Source organism: Sceloporus occidentalis, unplaced genomic scaffold, assembly GCF_023333645.1.
Source record: "Sceloporus occidentalis isolate IW3139 unplaced genomic scaffold, rSceOcc1.0.p SCAF_9, whole genome shotgun sequence".
Taxonomy (NCBI): domain Eukaryota; kingdom Metazoa; phylum Chordata; class Lepidosauria; order Squamata; family Phrynosomatidae; genus Sceloporus; species Sceloporus occidentalis.
Window position 1 is genome coordinate 9,995,124 of NW_028316989.1, and position 18,718 is coordinate 10,013,841.

An 18,718-nucleotide genomic window follows, 5' to 3' on the forward strand; every position below is an offset into this window, starting at 1 on the left:
GACAAGGTGCCCATGTGGAATTAACATGGCAGAACAGCATAAATCATTTCCTACAGACTTGCCTATTATTTAACACAATAGGAGAAATGAATATCTGTTCAGTGATAACGAAACGTTAAGAGGTAACCTAGTAATGAGAAATCAATTTGGCTGTTATTAAATACTCTTCCTGCTGCTTTATTTACACTAGAGATACAGACACACACAAAATTAAGAAATAGCATGAAAGAGCTGTTTTGAATTAGGGATAGAAAATAATTTTACTGGAGTTAAGATTATCAACGAAGGTATCCATTTCACACCTTGAAAGACTCACGGTAAGACAAGGGGTCCATGTGTGCCTTGCCTGAGAAAATAGTACATCTGCAAGGTTTCTGCTAACAGAAATAAAATTCATACAAGCCCATATGCTTTTTTAAAAAAAACATGCTAAAATGTGAATATGAAATTGTGGACAAAATACAAGTAAAAAGAAAAAAGACTACTTGAATTAAATAAAAAATTAATATGGGAGAATCTGATACACACAAAGGATGGGATTCAGTCACCACATAATAAAAGGAACACTAGGAATTTAGAAATTGCCTTTCTTTCTGTCTGTACATTTGCTTTGGATTCAAATAAGCCGTATGTTCTGTACACTCATGCGCTCTGATATACTAAGAGCTGATCTAAGCAAAGTCAACCCTGCCTTCTGCCTTCTATCATTTTTGTTCATATACTACCTTGTCACTGCAGGATCAGGGCATTTCTTATTCCTCTACACCTTCATTCATGGTTCACTGGTTCTGGATTCCAGACTACATGGAGGCCTGCACTCAAAGGCATCCCCTCTTGAAATAACCCATTCATCATGTGGCCATGGAAAGGGACCAGGAACTCTCATGGCATTAAAGGCATAATATGACTCCTCTTTATCATAGGGCCCATACAGACAGGCCAGAATAAAGCTGCTTCGGGTCACTTTGGAGGTAGGCTGTTTAAGAGTCCGGAAGCCGCGCCAAAGCTGTGCTCCAGTCCTTAGGATTACTCCTCGCTTTCCTTTATCCTATTTATTAAACTTTTTAAAAAAACACCTAAATGAGATGCTCTGAGGAACTACAGTTGCTATTTAATGACATCACCAGGGGCTATTCCTAGATTTTGACCATGAAATCTCAATGAAATCTCCTTGCCAATTCACACTATACAGTTATAGCACTATTATTCCACTTTAACTGACATGATTCCATCCTAACTAATCCACAGGTTTCTAGTTTAATGAAATGCTCCAGCTGAGAATTTTAAATGCGCCCCCCCCTTACATTGGAAATCATTGGATTCCATGGGATGTTGCCATAGCAGTTAAAGTAGAATACTTGTGCTATAACTGTGTAGTGTGAATGAGTTCCTGACAATCCTAATTTTAGGTGATATTCTTTTGCCTTTTGCCCCACTGAATATCCTCCCTGAAATTCTCAGAAATTGAATTTAGTCCCCAGGGTGAAAGATGGTCCCTTGGCCTATGTTTTGTTCCCTTGGCCTGCATAACATTGAGAGGTTTAGCTGAGTGGATGGAGGCTGGGAGGAGGTTAGAAAGCACCATCCCATTTTCACTGCTCCAAATATTATCGGAGTGTAGACTGTTCACCTGAATAGATTTAGTGTTTTTCAACCATGGGTCGGAACAAACCAAATCTATTCTTAATGGCAAACCAGTTCTGCCTAGCTGAATTCAAATACAGACTTCTACGCCAAACGAGTTATTATTAGTGTGGCTGTAGTTCATTTGTCTGAGAAAGCCTGCAGCTGTGTTAACAAACTAAGCTCCTTCACGAGTCTGCCTGCCCCATGCTTCTCTGGATGCTTGACATTGGTGCCAGTTTCATTGTGGATCAATGCCATTGACTAGATATGCTGGAGGGAGCATGCTCTGACACTATGAGAAATGACACTAAATAACAGCCCTATTGAACGCAGGCAAACCAAGCTGAGCAGGCAGCCAGAGGAAAGGGAAATGGGGTGAAGGGAGAGGAGAAAGAGGCCAATGAGGACCACAAAGGGCATTTCTGTCCTCAGATAGATACAGAAACAGCCATTAATTGAAGTTGAAATTTGACTTCCACTGGTCAGCAAAGCTGACCCTTATACTGTATAAGCAAAGCAGGCTTGGATTATTGGTAGGCAAAGAAAGAAATGCGGAATCAGGACAGAAAAATGGAAACGGCAACAAAATATTATAATAAGGGTAGAAGTGCTTTAGGTCAGCATTTCAGCCAACCAGCCACAATCTCTTCCAGTATATTCTATTCCATTCTTCTCTTGATTTTCCATTCCACCTCCAGATAATGTTCTAAGGCTAAGCACAGTCAGTCCTGGTCTTTTTTAAGAGAGAAGAGACAAATCATATATTGAAACCACATATTACTTGTTTCACATATTACAGTGCAATTCTGTCCTCAACTACTCAGAGTCCATGGAGCTTTGTTGTTCTTGTTGTTGTCTGCTTTCACCATTTCTGACACATGGTGACCCTAAGGTGAACTTATCATAGGGTTTTCTTGGCAAGATTTGTTCTTAACATCCCATTCTTGAGGCTATTTAAAAAGTGAACCAGAATAGCTATTATATTGCCTTGGATTTTAGCCTGCCATTTTCTGAACAGATAAAACAGATAGATAACTCTGTCCTGACTGGAGCCCATTTTCATTCCAGTGGGCATCGACATGTAATTTCGGAAATGAGAAAGTCAAAAGTAAATGCTTTTTTCATCCATGGTTGCCACTGTGATTAATGCCACAGATTAGGAGGTGGATTTACCTTTTACCTCCTACCACTAAAAAGCCCCCATAAAGACAAGAATAAGCACCTATTCCCCCTCCTTCAAGATGTAGAAGAAACTAAACATTATGAAGGCTAAGGCCTATCCAGAGTGACATCACTTCCTCTGGGCTGCTACCTCCCCATCCCTCTTTCTAATATTTAAGCAGCTCACTTGAACTACTGCCCTCTTTAGCAGCAGGACTCAAAGGCAAAGAGCATCAGTGCTGGATTAGTGTGCTGCCTATCTGAAAGATGTGGCCTTCTAATCCCCTGAAACTAAACCCGAGGGGCGGCCAAGCTTCACCTCCCTGTCCAGCAGCCCAGCCAGCTCACAGGCTCTGCCCGTTATTTACGGCCCTAATTACTCTCCATCGACTGGGAAGCCACAAACGGACAAAGGGCGCTCAAGAGTTCACACACAATTGAATTTCCCAGTAACAATCAGCAGCAAAAGCTCTCACACAGGGGAGCGGGGAAGGGGAAGGGGAGGGGGAAATCAATCAAAGCAAAGGAGCTGGATTCAGACAGGAATCATCTGTCGCACCTGCCAGGCTTTCAGCATGAAGGCCCCGCACTCATCATTCAGATCATCAGCACTTTCTTCCCACCTTGCCTTGCCACCAAATCTCTTGCACGGCAGGAAAAAAAAACCCTCTTGACATCATATTTGATGGCATGGCATGGCAGGGGTGCAACTGCCAACACGGAAGTCCCAGCTGCCTTCCTCCTTAGATCTATGGGTTGTCAAGGGGCACTGAAAGTAAGCAGTCCTCCTTTAGCTCGTCTGTGTTGACAGACATTGCAAGTTGCCAACACGCTTGTCTACTTGCTAAGATAACCTTGGAAGACTTGGGTTCTCAATAACACACCACAAAAGACAGAGAGGAAAAAGTGTCACTGGGTGACATGTACACACACACAGCACACTCAAAGGTGGTGTGCCAGAGTTTGGGGAGAGTGTGTCTTCTCTTGTTGCCATAGAAACCCAGCTGGTGATGCTGGGACTAAATGAGGATTTTTAGGGTTACAACCTCCTTTGTCTTATTAACCATTCCCAAATGTCTGCCACCAATGGATCAGGTGTGGCCATTAAAATAGAGAGAAGGGGGAAGGATTCTGTCAAAGGAAAAGGATTGTTCTCTGGAGAGAATCTCTGTGGGTGGCAGTGAGCAGGGAAAGAAGGCAGTACAAAGCTTTTCATTTCCAGGTCACTAGTTCACCAAGGCACTAGGCCTATTCGGCATAAGAACAGACATGGTGGACACTTGGTCAAACTGAGAGACTCTGCAGGCTATGTTAGCTCCAGGTTCCTTCTGACAATCCATCCTGTCACTAGGCAGAGCGAGTCAAAGAACAAGTTGTTGATGCTATTGTCCTGAAAATGTAGAAAACTTGTTTTTGTTATCATTTTGTATCATAGAATCCTAGCTGAAAGACGAACAAGGCCCATTCAGTCCAACCTCCTGCCATGCAGGAACAGACAATCAAAGCAATCCCAACAGATGACTTGCAACCTGACTATATCTTAATATAGAATGGTTTGTTTTGAACAATCAAAGCTTCCCTGGAAGAATGGGTAGCAGCTATGGGTTTAGAAGAATAGTTCAAATCACATCCAGCTGACCTGGGAACTGGAAGCGGAAAGCAACCTAATCACTTGTGTCTGGTCCCACACTTCTGCTTTTCTAGTGGTTGCATTTCATCAATAAATGTGAATTGTCCTCCGATCCAAAGTAACCTCTGCCCTCTCTGCTTCTCTCCCTTTTCCTGGCAAAAACATATAGCCCAGGAAGCTTACACAATATGACATTAGCTGTAGGAAGTTAAAAGAGAGTAGCAAGAAAGATTCCTCTTGGATAGATATTAACAAATCCCACCAGCTAGCCTCATCACAGCAAGCAATGAAGATCCAGAAATTCATGTTTTCCCATAAAGAAAAGATGGAAAGACAAGACGCAGCAGAGATCCTACTGTGTGCCTTCCCCCACTGCACAGTGTGAACCTGTTTCTATATTGTATCACTTACCACTAGTTCAGATAGTGCTGTCATGTGGAACAGGGAAAACATATTGTCCGCCTCTTTCTATATTATGTTAGGAGTATCATCCAAAATGATCCACAGAGATCCTTTACAAATTATTTTAATATGTTTGAATTGATGCCCACCATTGCCTGGCATAAGATAAGGATATGGATTTAGGAATTGCTAAATTGTGATTCACCCATAGGATACTATAATAACATTTAAAAGGATCTTGAAGGCCAGTTAGTTCACCCTGCTGCTCAGTGCTTTGAGGATTGTTCTCTGCATCTTTAATAAGAAGCTATTTTAAAGGAATGAGATAGGTCTTTCTGTGGACTCTTTGCCTACCCCTCCCAGCCCCACTGATGCTATTAAAGCCCTTCCCACAGTTTCTTATTGTGACTGGAGTAACACGTCAACCAGCTTTTCTACTAGTCACTTCTAGGCAGGGCTGAAACTCTGCACTGGCATGCAACAGATAACTTACCATCTTCCACCTCCAGGAGAGCTTTGGCCAAGATGCTTCCTGCCACACTAATTGCCTGGCACATGTAGTAGCCTGAATCTGAGGTCTGCACATCTGTGATGGTCATCTCACCACTTGGAGACACAGAAAAGCGGCCCATAGCCTGAGGAGGCTGACTGGGGAAGAGAAGAATCTACGGAAAAGGAATTAGGAAAAAGAGGATGTCTTGAGTTCTCACAAACTGAAAACAGAAGAACAACTAAGAGAAGGAGCATTATTGTACTTCTCGCCAAAGGCAGCTGGCGACTTCCAGGTCAATGTGCTGATGAATCTGTTTGAAATTTGTCTAAACTTTCATGAAGGTATCCAAAGTTCTGAATGCTAACCCCCAAATAGGTTCACTACTTTGGACAGCTCCTTGGAAATTAACCCAGAGTTGATTCATCACCTGTCTGATATGAGAATGACTAGTCACCACTGGTTCCAGGCTTCAATGCCAACTAATTTCCACCAGCCACTTTGTAGAATAGTCATTCCCACAATACCTCTCTTGGAGGCACACAATGACTATTATTTTCTTTTTTGGTGACCATATTCATAATGGGCACACTACCATAAAGGTTTCATTTCAAAATACAGTGCACCCTCTGTATCCCTCCACATAAGGGGAAATCAGCGTATGCTGAAGCCCCATAGGAACTAATGGGGCTTGCACCTGTGGCGTGAAGCAGTGCGGTGGTGCACGTGTGCCATGGGTGCATGCCCTATTAGTTCTTCCGGTGTGTGTGATGGGCTCTTCCAGTGCAGTTTCAGCGTATGCTGAAAGCCGCGTACGACACGCCCGTGTAAAACACAGGTGCGCTGTATGGTGGATAAATTACATTTTTCATCTGTAGCCAAATTTCTTAATAATTTTTTGTAAATGGTGCATCCTGGCTTGAGCTGCATCTTTCTCTAGGTAGATTTTCACATGGGGATGGGATAGGGATAGGATTGCTCCCCTATTCTTATCCTCTCCATGACCTGAGTGAAAGTGATAGCGCAAATCACTTTCACATGAAAGTGGGTTGAAAAGCGCTTTTAGCCATCAGCTGAAACTGCTTTCAGCCATCATTGTAATAACGGGTTGTTCGATTATTATACAAGACTGGAAATGATGGCTGAATGAGCCTTTCAACTCGCTTTCATGTGAAAGTGATTTGCGTTATCACTTTCACTCATACTTCCTGAGCAGCTGAATGACGGGTTCAATGAGCTTCTGAGTGAAAGTGATTTGTGTAATCACTTTCACTCATGTGTCCCTGACGGGCCAAGAGTGGGTCATTTGTGAAAGTCAGAGACGGGACAATGACGCCCTGTCCCTAATGTGATAATCTCCTAGGAGTTAACACCCACCCCAGGGAAGCCAATGGGTTAGATGTTATCTGAAATTCTTTTCATCTCTAAAATATGATTATGAATATGAAACCATCATAAAACAACCTCCCCCCCTCCACCCCACAGAGGATGGAAAGCAACTTTTAAAAAGTTATTTGTAGGTTACTCATAGAAATCAACCTCCTTCTCTGGGATACAGACATGGTGCTAAAGTATTATGATTCTTTAACCTTGATCCAGTTGTTAGTCTGAACTAAAGAGTAGATCCATTGAATCTATTAGGACTTGATAAGTAAATACTAACATAAATTCCAGTAATCCACTAGGCCCATCCTAGCTGAGAATAGCAATTATATTTAGGCCTTTGTTTTCTTTTTATACAAAAGAAACTAAAATAGATACTTCCAGTTATTTTTAAAGCATCAGAATGATATAAGCTTCTGGGCCTTTGGTAGAAAACACACTTTAGTGGTGTGGATCCACAAACTGTGGAAGTAACTAAAACAGCTACAGTTACACTGCAAAAGGAGTGAAGTTATTTATTGATTTTTATTTATTTAGGTATTTATATCCCGCCCTTCAGCCCTAATGGCTCTCAGGGCGGCTTACAATATTATCCCTTGATATATTCCAATAATAATGAATTATGCCTTAGCTACTGGGAAACAATGAGTTACTTCTAAACTTTGCCTTCATATGTGCTGTGTGACAAGAAGCTCCATGTTGAAATATTCCTGTTTCTCTTTCACTTTGTCTTTCCATCACTTATTCTCTCAGGGTGTGAGTAACTGACACAGTAATAGCTGAGAGCTATTTAAAGACAACTTAGAAAATGCCAATTGTTCATTCCAAGGAAGTGGGTCTCTCTAGAGACATACCTGCATCCCACACACTTTGGTTGGCAGACTATGGCTCTCCAGGCTACAAACTACTAGATAAAATCTCAGCTCTTGCTCAGAAGACTAGAATGAAAGATGAATTACCTACAGAAAAAGGTTTTTAAAATATATATATATATATATATATATATATATATATATATATAATTTCTTCTATTTTAGTTTTTAAAAAAACCCTAAAACCAGAACAGTGGCAAAGAAAGCAGCTTATGAGCTTAAGAAATGGAATGCTGCTGCATTTTAATTACTTAGGGATAAAATTGTGACCACAACCATAGTTTTCCTTAGGGCTATAGAGCTGATTCTTGTAGAACCTGAATGTATTTCTTGGTCTATCATAAACTCAGGGTTGCCTCACAGTATTTAAAGTGCAACTCTAAACACACTTAACCAGGTAATTGCCACTGAATTTAATGGGGCTAACATCTCAGTAGGCAAACATATGTGACTGTTTATGTTCTTGTTTTCTCTGGCACACTCCATTTCAACATGATACATGAAGTCAGGGCCACAAGATAATCCCAGACTGCAGGATTTCCCCACCTGTGATCTAGAAGCTGTCTCACTTGTCAAGCATCTCATGTGGCCACCTGAGCATAGAGATGCCTTCATCCAACCCCTACACTATTGTTACTACATCATAATCTGTATGTAATTTTTACCAGAGGAATAAATACCCCTTAAAAACCAGGGTGAGCCAGAACTATGTCTTTATTTGATGGACTGTAGTCTCCCATATAATAATAACTGTCGTTGTTATTTCTTACTCGCCTCTCCCCATGGATCGAGGGGAGGAACAACAACAATGAACAGATTAACAACATGAGTTATGACCAAAGGCGTCATCCTATACCTACCTGACTCCCTTCCTTTTGCCAGAACACAGCTGGTGGTGGGTTTCCTTTCGTCTCACACTGAAATGTCACGGTTCGGCCTTGGGTTACAATTTGATCCCGAGGACGGGTCACTAATTGAGGTGGAACTGAGAGAGAGAAAAAGGTGGGAGAAAGAGAAAGACAGAGAAGTTTGAAAGGTCTGAACAAGTCTCTTCCATGTGTGTGAAAACTAATGGGGCAAATTAAAATTGTGAGGAAGGGGGAAAGTGTCTCCCATATGGTTCCATTAAGGTCCTTCATTTCAGGCATACTTAGTGCCTTCCACAAGTATCACTTCTGCAGTAGCCAGCATTGTTGGGAGGCAGTGGAAACCCGACAGGTCTAATCCTGAGCAGGGTTGGCTTCAGGTTCAAGATAGCTCCTGGCAAAATCCCTTCTGGTGCTACTTTTCAGAATTTGGTAGTCATTTTTTTATACTATAATTCTATGACTTGATCTAGCAAAGTAATATTTCCAAGGTCTGCTTCTTTTTCACTGGGCCCTAGTGGGTTTACTCAGGACTTATAGTGGCTCCAGGATGCCTGAGTATTTTAATTTTCCACATTCCTCCAAACAGAGTCAGTCCAACACACTTCTGGAAATGCAAAACCTGCACCATATGTAGCACGAAGAAGGCCTAGTTTAGCACTAGGCTTTTCATACTTGCTCTAGTCACTCATCACACCATCCTGACACTGGGATATTCATGAGTGAATATAAAGTGAAAGGTTCTACCATTAGGAATTAATTAATAAATTATTGGTCTAAATTCAATTGCCAGTTTCAACTAGGAGTGCCAGACTGAAAATATTTCTGTGGCTTTAATGGTTGTGTAGGAGAGGTATTTCATCAGGAGTTGTTTGTCACACAACCAGGTGATCAACTGCTGATTGAGAAGTCTACAGTTATACAAATCCCATTGATTCAAGGGGTCTGCTCTACTTGGGACTAACCATTGGATTGGAGCATTTGGACTTGTAACCATATTTCCATTTCACTCTAGCATTGCAGAGATTGAGAAGCTGAAAATCTTTCATGCCTAGATCTCTTCTATATGCTGTATTTCCATTCCCTTGGTAATTCTCCTGCTCCTTTTCTTTGATCCTAAACTCTATTTCTAAATGCTCAACTGAAGTCTTAAACTACTATAATGCTACAGATTTGAGAACTAAAGAAGAGTGTGTGTGTGGGGGGGGGCAATATGTGTATTGGGAAGGCAATACCCTCATTTTACCACATTGTAGCTACACCCCTGGAGACAGCACATACACTTTATGTGCTGATGTTTCCTAGTTCAATCTCAGGCATGACTTGGAAAAGACTTTCCCCAAAACTAGAAAGCCACCATCAGGTAACGTAGACAACGCTAAGCTAGGAGGACCAAAAGTCTAACTTGGCATATGGCCACATCTTATGTTGCTGTATAGCAGAAATGCCTACTTTTGCTTCATGCATTCCCACTGGTGCAATCCAGAAGGTTTCAGAAACAATAACAAATAGATGCCTTCACAAAGAAAATGATAACGATAGGGATGATTCAAAGCATTAGAGTGTGGCAGAAGAAAGAGAAGACATGACATTAAAATGACAGCCAGCATATAAGTGCATTTCCAGACAGGTCTGGGATTTAATTTTTTTAAAAAAAAATCCCTTTAAATGTTTGCAGAAAATATCATCTTGCCATGGAATAAAGTATAAAATGTGACAGAGGCAGATAAGAAAAGAACAAGTTTCCTAAATCAGTCATCTGACCATAAATCATGTATTGGATTTAAATTCCTTCCTGGTTTAGAACCTCTACCTTTGCACTCAAAGCAAGACAAAGGGCTTTTTTTTTTAATGCTAATCACCGGCCTTATCACTTCTTTGCTCTCCCCTCCAAATTACCTAAAACAACAAAGAAACAAAAGTTATCTCTCTTGCAGAAGTAGAAAGTATTTATCGGCCACTGGGCCATTATAAAAAGGAGCTTCAGGTGCACCATTGTCATGCTGATCACTGCAAGCCTCACTTTAATGAAGTTATAGATTGCTAGGTTACTCGCATGCTAATCGGGAGGTGTCTGTGAGTGAGCAGGTGCCTGTTATCCAGTCTCCTGCCCCACGCGAACTCTGCTATTTTCCATATAAAGCAAAGACATGACTGCTGATGTGTAATAGTTATTGATTAGTACAAGAACTGTTTGACAGAGCAGGAGGAGATTAGTATGGTCAGGATTTAAAACTGGAAGAAGTGCGGAGTCCCAGGCCCAGCCAGTTCCTCTTCCAGTGCTCAGATTGGCTCAGTTAGACAAAACTTTGAATTGTGCCCAATACTCAAAAGCGTTCCCAGAATGGCGCCTCCTGGAACACATTGGGAACACGATGGGAACGCCCAGTGGTGACAGCAGCGTTCCACCGTGCGGTAAACTAGCGTTCTGGGACCCATCGGGTTCCCATCACGTTTTGGGCTCACGCCCATGAGAACGCATTGGGGAACTTTTTTCCCCAGTGCGGTAATCTTCTTTGTCAAGGAACCATCAGGTTGGGTTGGACAAAGGTGCTGATACCAGAAAACCAGTTTCTGGCCTTATGCTGAGATCACCAACTAAGACTCTCCTTTGAGTGCCCCGCCAAACTTCTTTTTCTCTTTTCTTTTCTTTATATCCCATTTTTCTCCCAATGAGGGACCCGAAGCAGCTTACAATATAAGTTAAAACAAAATAAGTGGAACCATATGTGATACAAAGCCAATTTGAGTCCCATTTTGGGAAAAGTAGTATATAAATCAAAAATAATAAAAAATTAAAAGCATTAAACAATAAATCCAATTAAAATATTAATTTAAAATAACAATGAGGTGAGACAAGTGGCTAATGAGAAAGATGGGCTGGAATTCAGTTATCTCACTTACAGATCTGTATACATGATCCCCAAAACTACTGTACTGGGCATCAGGAATAGAAAAAGAAGTACATCCATTCTGGTAGTGACTGGGATGCTGGTGGATGAGGTTTTCAACCACTTCCCACAAGCAAGTGGGGCTGTGACAATCAGAAGCAGGAACCTTGTTGCACTTCCGTGCCACAGACTGTGACTGGCAGGAGAGAGGATGGAAACATCATCCACATATGCCACGATTACCAGCAGAATGGACCATCTTCTTTCAGTGGAGCTGATGCTCAGAAAAGAAGGTGTTGGGGTGATTGGGTCAAGGGGAGATGTTACTTATTTATGCATATGTGAAGGCACACAATAACAAACTAAGTAGATTTAGAATTCTGCCCATGGTCTTTTTGGTGGTGGCACCAGATTTATGGAATTCCCTCCCCAGAAAGAATCATTCAATGCCTACTTTTCTTATCTTGTAGAATATGGATGAGGGACTTATTATTTTTCCCTGGCCCCTGGTTTATCACATGTTTCTGGCCCTTATTTGTGAGACTAGTCTGCTTAAAGATTCCAGCAAGTGTTATGGAAGAAACTTGGGTTTTGAAGGGAAACATAAATAACAAAGGCGCTCACATTCTGTCCATTACAGGCAATCTTTTTTTTTAAAGTCTCAGCATCCCCTCAGAACTCACAAGTTTCTGTAATCTTATCCATAAAGGTAAAAATGTAGTGCCTCAGTACCAGCATAAAATGTTATAAGAACCTTGGGGTGATCATGTGCTTAGGATATTTTCTTCCTTGATTTTATTGTTCTGATATGTTCAGCACGAACTCCACGGGAAACCAAATACACCCCTTCCTCCTTTGCCCCCAAACCATCAAAGCTTGGGGTCAGGAGCATTTCTGCAAGTGTGTGTATGACTTTGTAACTTGAGGCTCTGGGTCACATTGCACTCCGTAAAGCATTTGGGAGCAATTGCTTTTGCTTTTTTGGATGGATGGCCATAAATTCTGAAAGAGAAGAGCAGCAATAAAAAACAGCAACCTGCCACTTTTTTCTTAGGAGTCCAGCAAAGGTCACATCTCCTTTGCCAGAGGTCACACTTTGTCCCCTGGTGGCTACAGTCATGGTTAAGCAATTGGTGGAGAAGTGGGAGGCAACAATAGAAACAATCATTCTATAGTCACTGCAAGTGGAGATCAGCTGCCTTGGACCAATTCTGCAGAGGGCAAAGGGAGATGCATTCAGACATGTGCCTGGATGCAAGCAGAGGGACTTCTGATCTTCCAGAGCAACAGCTTGCTGTCTTGGTCATGCCACCTGCTCCATAATCAAATCAAAATGTAAATGGATTGGAAGGAAGGCAGTAATTTTGCCTCTTTGGTTAATAATTGCTAGAAAAGCCCCATCCTCCTTCCAGGTTTCTCTTTCTCTCTGTGTGTGACGCAAACACAACAGGCATCACTTCAAAGGCTGGAGTCTGGATGATGGAAGGGATATTGTGACTCAGGATATTCATGACTGCCTGCCTCTACCCCTGGCCTCACCCCACTTTGCCTTTCCCACTTCAAAAGGAAAAAGATAAAATGAAGGCAAGAATGACCTTGCGTGCCTGAGGAAATGTGCCTGCCACCCACAAATCTAGCATGCAGATAAGGGACGGTGGTAGTTACACCCCCTTCAACTTCAATACCTCCCATCCTCCCCGAGGCAGGAAATTGAATGGCATTGCTAGCAGCTCACAAAAGAATGAAGGATCAGGGAAAAGTAGCATTTCCTATCACCCAGCATCTCCCCTTTGGGAAGATTATCTTTTGGGGCCATTATCTTCCTGGCTACAAGAAAAGCATAGGGCTTTGTCCATGGGTGATTTATGAGCCAAATTCAAAGGAAAGCAAAAAACCAAACAATAAAGGAAGGAGAGCTGTCAAGAGTCTTGCTCTCTGATGAAAAAAGAAAATGCAGCTGTTCAGGTTTGCATTTCAAGGATATGCAAACCACAGACAAATATCTGGAGGTACCTAGATCTAACTTCCTGATGGTAGAAGCTGTCTGACAGCGGAATGGAGCACCTTGGAAGGTGATGGCATCTCTTTGACTGATGGTTTTGAACAAAGGTTTAATGGCCATCCAACAGAGAAACTTCAGTTGTGGATTCCTGCACTCTGAACAAATGGGACTAGATGGCCCTTGGGATCCCTTCCAAGTCTACTATTCTGTGGTTCCCAGTCAGAGTAAAAATATTTGAAAGCAAGCACACAGGTGAGGGCCTCAGGAGATGTCTTCAAGAGAATGCCATCACCTTTGGAGGCCTGGCTCACAGGCCTGTAGGAAAGGAAGGCTTTCTCTTGTGGTGTTCAGACTGCTGAATGCACTCCCTTGAGAAATGAGGACAGTTCCCACTGCTTTGCTTTTAGGATGTCTGCGAGATCACATCTTTTAATGGTCCTATTATTGTGGTTTATTTTAATGGCTGTTATTTTTTAAATGGTCTTTAAATAAATATTTTTTAAAATCACGACAGCGTGGCTTATTGGGGGGGGGGGTGTTATGTGTTTGTTTTTATGTTAACTTATACTGTTTTAAATAGATGGATTTAATTTAAATAAAATTACTGTGAAGTTTGTGGGATGTTTTTATCTTGTAAGCTGCCTTGGGTCCCTTCCTAGGAGAAAGGTAACACTGAAATGAAATAAATAAAATAAAAATAAATGTTAGTTGTTAATCACCATGAGCACTACTTTAAATAGAAAGTCGTGATTAAAATGTAAGAACATGCCTCTCTTTCTTACATTATAGGGGCCCCAGCTAAGAAATATGCAAAAGTTCAGGATAGATGCCATTTTGGGAGAAGGGTAGTATTCCATTTTGGGGAACAACGGGCAACTTAAAGGCACATAAACATACACTCAAAGACATGTTAACCATCAAATATTGTGTAATGCTTGTATTGCGTCACTAGGTGACAGGATAGTGCACCAACTAGAGCTAAACAGAGCATTAGACTTCAGAGATCTGCCCATACAAGACCTCCAAAAAATTCACTCTCCCTTATCATTATCCATGACAGGGCAAGATATGCCATTCCAAGTTTTTGATGCACAAAGAAAAAAGAGAAAGGAAATGAGGTAGGAGGGAGCAAGCTTGTTTTCTGCTGCTCCAGAGACTAGAACCCGGAGCAATGGATGCAAGCTACAGGAAAAGAGATTCCACCTCAACATTAGGACGAACCTCCTGACAGTAAGGGCTGTTCGACAGTGGAACACACTCCATCCTCAGAGGTTGTGGTGGAGTCTCCTTCTTTGGAGGTCTTTAAGTAGAGGCTAGATGGCCATCTGTCAGGGATGCTTTGATTGAGATTTCCTGCATGGCAGGGGGTTGGACTGGATGGCCCTTGCGGTCTCTTCCAACTCTACAATTCTATGATTCTATGATTCTGGGGCCTGCTTCAAATTGGTAGGAAACATTCTCGCCCATGTAAAGCGATATAAATGAGGGGTAGGAGAAATGTGTCAAGGAAAGGTCATTACATGGACTCAGTATTAGTTGCCACGTTGCAGCTCAGAAAACAATCTTCTCATAGAGCCAAGACAGAGTTACGATCATTGTAGGAGACAAGACCAAGGCTTATTAAATACCAATATTGTGTAATTTTTATAAAGGTAAAAGGGTGTAATGCAGTCTAGTTCAGACGGCAGCAAAATTCTGGGAGTGCAAAGGAATTAGAGGGCTAAGAATGCAATTCCATAACTCATACACACTTACCTGGAAATACGTTTTATTTAAGTTAATGGGACAAACATCTGATAAAGTAGGTAGAGGATTGCACTGTAAATCATGTTCCGATAGTAGATATGCTACCTAATTTTGCTTTTATGATAAACGGTCAAAAGAAAGTATTGTTTTTGGACCCTTCTGTAAAGTAATACTATATCCTGAGTCACATGCACAAAACTGACCAATGGCTGCCAACCCTCAGCCATCCCAGCATGCAGCAATGTTATGAGATGAAATGGATACTTACGGAATGGGCCAACTGGAACAAAGAGAACATATGAAAAAAACAAAAAACAAAAAGTATGAGATGATTTGGATCAAATTAAGCTGGCATGAATGTTTAAAGTGTCAATAGGAAAGGATGTCCATCATTAGGACAGAAGGGAACCAGAGGCCAAATATGAACAGAATTATTTGCCAAATCAACACGTGAAGCACAGATAAGCTGAAAGGTACCGAGACATTTCCCTCCTTATGGAGACCTGCAAAAACTGGAAAATCCCCTACTAATGCTATGAATCCTTCCCACTAAGGCTAATATGGGAATACGATGTGGCTGTTTAGTTTCAATTCTATTATTCTGCAGTTGGCCAGGGATTTTATAGCATTTACAAAAAACACAAATCAATTTAATGTTTTGGTTTCTCTACAATGGTGGTCCATTTTGATCCTTTGGGATAGTCTAGAGAAAAAATGCAAAACTGAGTATATCAAATAAGTAGGCAATACAACTCTGTAACACATTTATTGGTAACTATGAAAGCCATACATATTCTGTAGGATACATTCACAGCCTTCTGCCCTTTTTGAACCCCACACAGTTTCCCTGCCAAGAAAAAAAGTCCTTTAAACAAGTTGAATCATGCTCTTGAGAACCACTAGAAATAGAACTAATTTTTTTAAGGTTGTAGTTGCATCATTCATTACTTTGATCACCCAGCAGAATGTTATTTGTTACTATATTAAGTCCAAAAAGCTACTTCATATAGCTACACATGACTAATGAGTTTCCTGTATGCCTCAATCCAACCCAGTCCAACAGTGTGCCCTGTGTCATTGTTTTGAGCAGCCAGCCCAGCAGAGAAGCAGCCTTCTCCCTATAGCCATGCGCTCAGTATCTGACTCTTTCTTCCTTTTTCTGACACCAACACCAGCCTTTCTCATTTGGACAGAAGGGAGGGAGAGAGCAGGCTAACTTTATAAAGGTATCTTTTAAAATGTCCAAATAAGAGTGCAATGCAGGTACTGTATATACTCAGCTATAAGTCCACCTCATGTACGTCAAGAACAGGTTTTGGGGCAAAAATTATGTATTTTGATATAACCTGTGTATACGTCAAGGGCGAAACTTAGAGGCATGTAACAAAGGATGTAAAAGATGAAGGAAAGAAAAATGACGCCAAAGCATGCTGCCATTTTCCCACCCAGACATTCAAAAAGGCCAGAATCAGCACTGCAAGGGAAAGAGTAGAGGGGTTCGGTGCTTCTTTTAGGTTGTCCCGGGATGGAGTAAGCTCTTACCTTTCACCACCCTACTCAGAAAAGGGGATGGTTCCCTTTTAAATAAGAGTTAGGTCCCACTGACCCATGGATAAGTCAACCTAGGTTTTTTGGATCAATTTTTTACTAAAATTTCTAGACTTATACATGAGTATATACAGTATTTTCTCTAGTGTGCCCCTTCTTCTCAGCCTGCCCCCATCAATGGCTGTCCTCTGCCTCCTCCGCTCCTCAGTAGCAGCATAAAGATGTAGGAGAAGGCAGCCATGCATTGGCTCTCCCTCTTCCATGACTCAGAGAACATATGAAGTAACAGGCAGAAATGTTTCAATCTGTCAGTGTTTCAAGAGAATTAAGTCTTAGAGGGTGGAAGAAACAAGTCAGTAGTCCATTAAGTGGTTGTTGTTTTGGTTTCCCCAGAATTCTCCATCCTAAGATGCCTTGTGGGAAATTCAAAATGTCATGTCCATATAAAATGGCCCCCCTCTTTTGCCACACTTTGAGAGGGGAGGAGAGCATCACCGTGGATAGCAGTTCAGTATCTCATGGGAAAAAACACGTTTAAAGAGTATGTGAATCCTTCCTTTAACAGCTCATTTAATTTGCGAGATGCTGTGTTAACAGCTTCTTCAAAGAAAGGGCAATGACTGAAGCAAGCTCATTAGACATATAAAATCACAGTCTAGAATTTCATGAGGTCCTATTTTAAAATCGAAAATACTGTGGTGTGGGGCAATGATGTCTGGATGTCTTGGAGAAAAATGTAAAAAGCTAAAAATGTTTTATTCAAAGCAAGCCCAAAGATTTAAAGTATGCCCCATGTTGTATGTGGGAGTCAGTAAAAGAGGATTCAGATTAACAGTATAATGCAATGCATGTTTAATCAGAAGCAAATTCCACTGAGTTCAGTGAGATTTATTCAGAAGTAAATGTGATGATAAATCAACAAAATGAATCAGTGAAGTATAGTTTGGGAAGGGCATTTCACAACACCAATTGTCTTGTAATTGCTCAGTCCAGTGGCAGTTGGCCGCTTCCCTGTCAGTGAAGTGGTGTATCCATTTGGGGTTGTACTTCAAATTTTAAAGAAGCAATCCAAGATGCTCAAGCCTACCAATAGTTCTTAAAACCCACCAGCTGCCACTGGCTGGCACAATTATATAACTTTGGGGTTGGATAATGTTCACTACAGCCCCTCTTGTTCCCATCAGCCCTTGGAGATAGAGGTGATCGAGCAGCATTCAAAATGCAAAGCTAGACTCGGTACCTGTAAGTGTTACACTTGAAAGTGCCATTTGCATTTTGCTTATCATTACCTCTTAGTGTACCTCTTTAGCAACTGCCCTTTGTGCCCAATGTGCTGTACTTACCATGGACACTGAGGGAGCCAGAAGCTTCTGATTTGCCCACACTGTTCTCAGCCACACAAGTGTAGGTCCCCTCGTCCTCTGCGCTCACCCGACTGATGTGTAAACTGTTATCATTCTGAACCTCTGATCTTGGATTGTAGAAAAGAACATGTTATTACCGTGTCTCCAAATAATAATAATAATAATAATAATAATAATAATAATGAATTATAGAATTGGAAGGGACTTTGGAGGTAATTAAATCCAAATCTTTGCACAACAAAGAACTCTGGAAATGTCAGGTAGAGAGGCTCATGTGCATATTCTGGAGTAGCACAAGCAGCCAGGACTTTGAACAAGGCAAACTACAAACAGAAAGCAGGGCTATGTGTTCTGTCTTTGAGCAACTGCTTTTCCTGAGCTGCAGCTTCTCATATATCCCTCTGTAATGGGCTCCTCAAGGACAATAGTGGCAATCAGCAATTATTAATGTGCTTTTAAAAAAAACCACATATGCTACGAGGATCTACACAAAAGCATCCTTATTAAACAGGCACATTTCTCAGGAACATCAATGCAATTGAAAAAGAGAGCCATCACTGATGTTCTATGCCACATTAACCATATTAAGAATTTTAAGCACACTTTTAGGAGCATTGGTGCAAACAACCTAATCTTTTTCTTCACTGGCTTGGGAATGTCTTCCTTATTTCCAGGAGTGCGAGCAGGGAGGCTGTCACAAAAAAGCCCAACCCATATCCTTCATCTTCATATAGGGA

At 41.4% G+C, this 18,718-nt stretch overlaps 1 protein-coding gene across 4 annotated transcripts in view; it reads right to left on the minus strand.

Moving 5' to 3' along the window:
- The window catches only part of ROBO3 (roundabout guidance receptor 3), a 120,373-nt gene that overhangs the window by 39,688 nt on the left and 61,967 nt on the right, over positions 1–18,718 (minus strand). For all 4 annotated transcript variants that reach the window (XM_089538438.1, XM_089538436.1, XM_089538437.1 and 1 more), the window contains exons 6-8: positions 17,961–18,088; positions 8,425–8,549; positions 5,313–5,484 (exon numbers count right to left, since the gene is read on the minus strand). In XM_089538438.1, the coding sequence (XP_089394564.1) occupies positions 5,313–5,484; positions 8,425–8,549; positions 17,961–18,088 (425 nt within the window). The remainder of the gene's footprint in view (positions 1–5,312; positions 5,485–8,424; positions 8,550–17,960; positions 18,089–18,718) is intronic.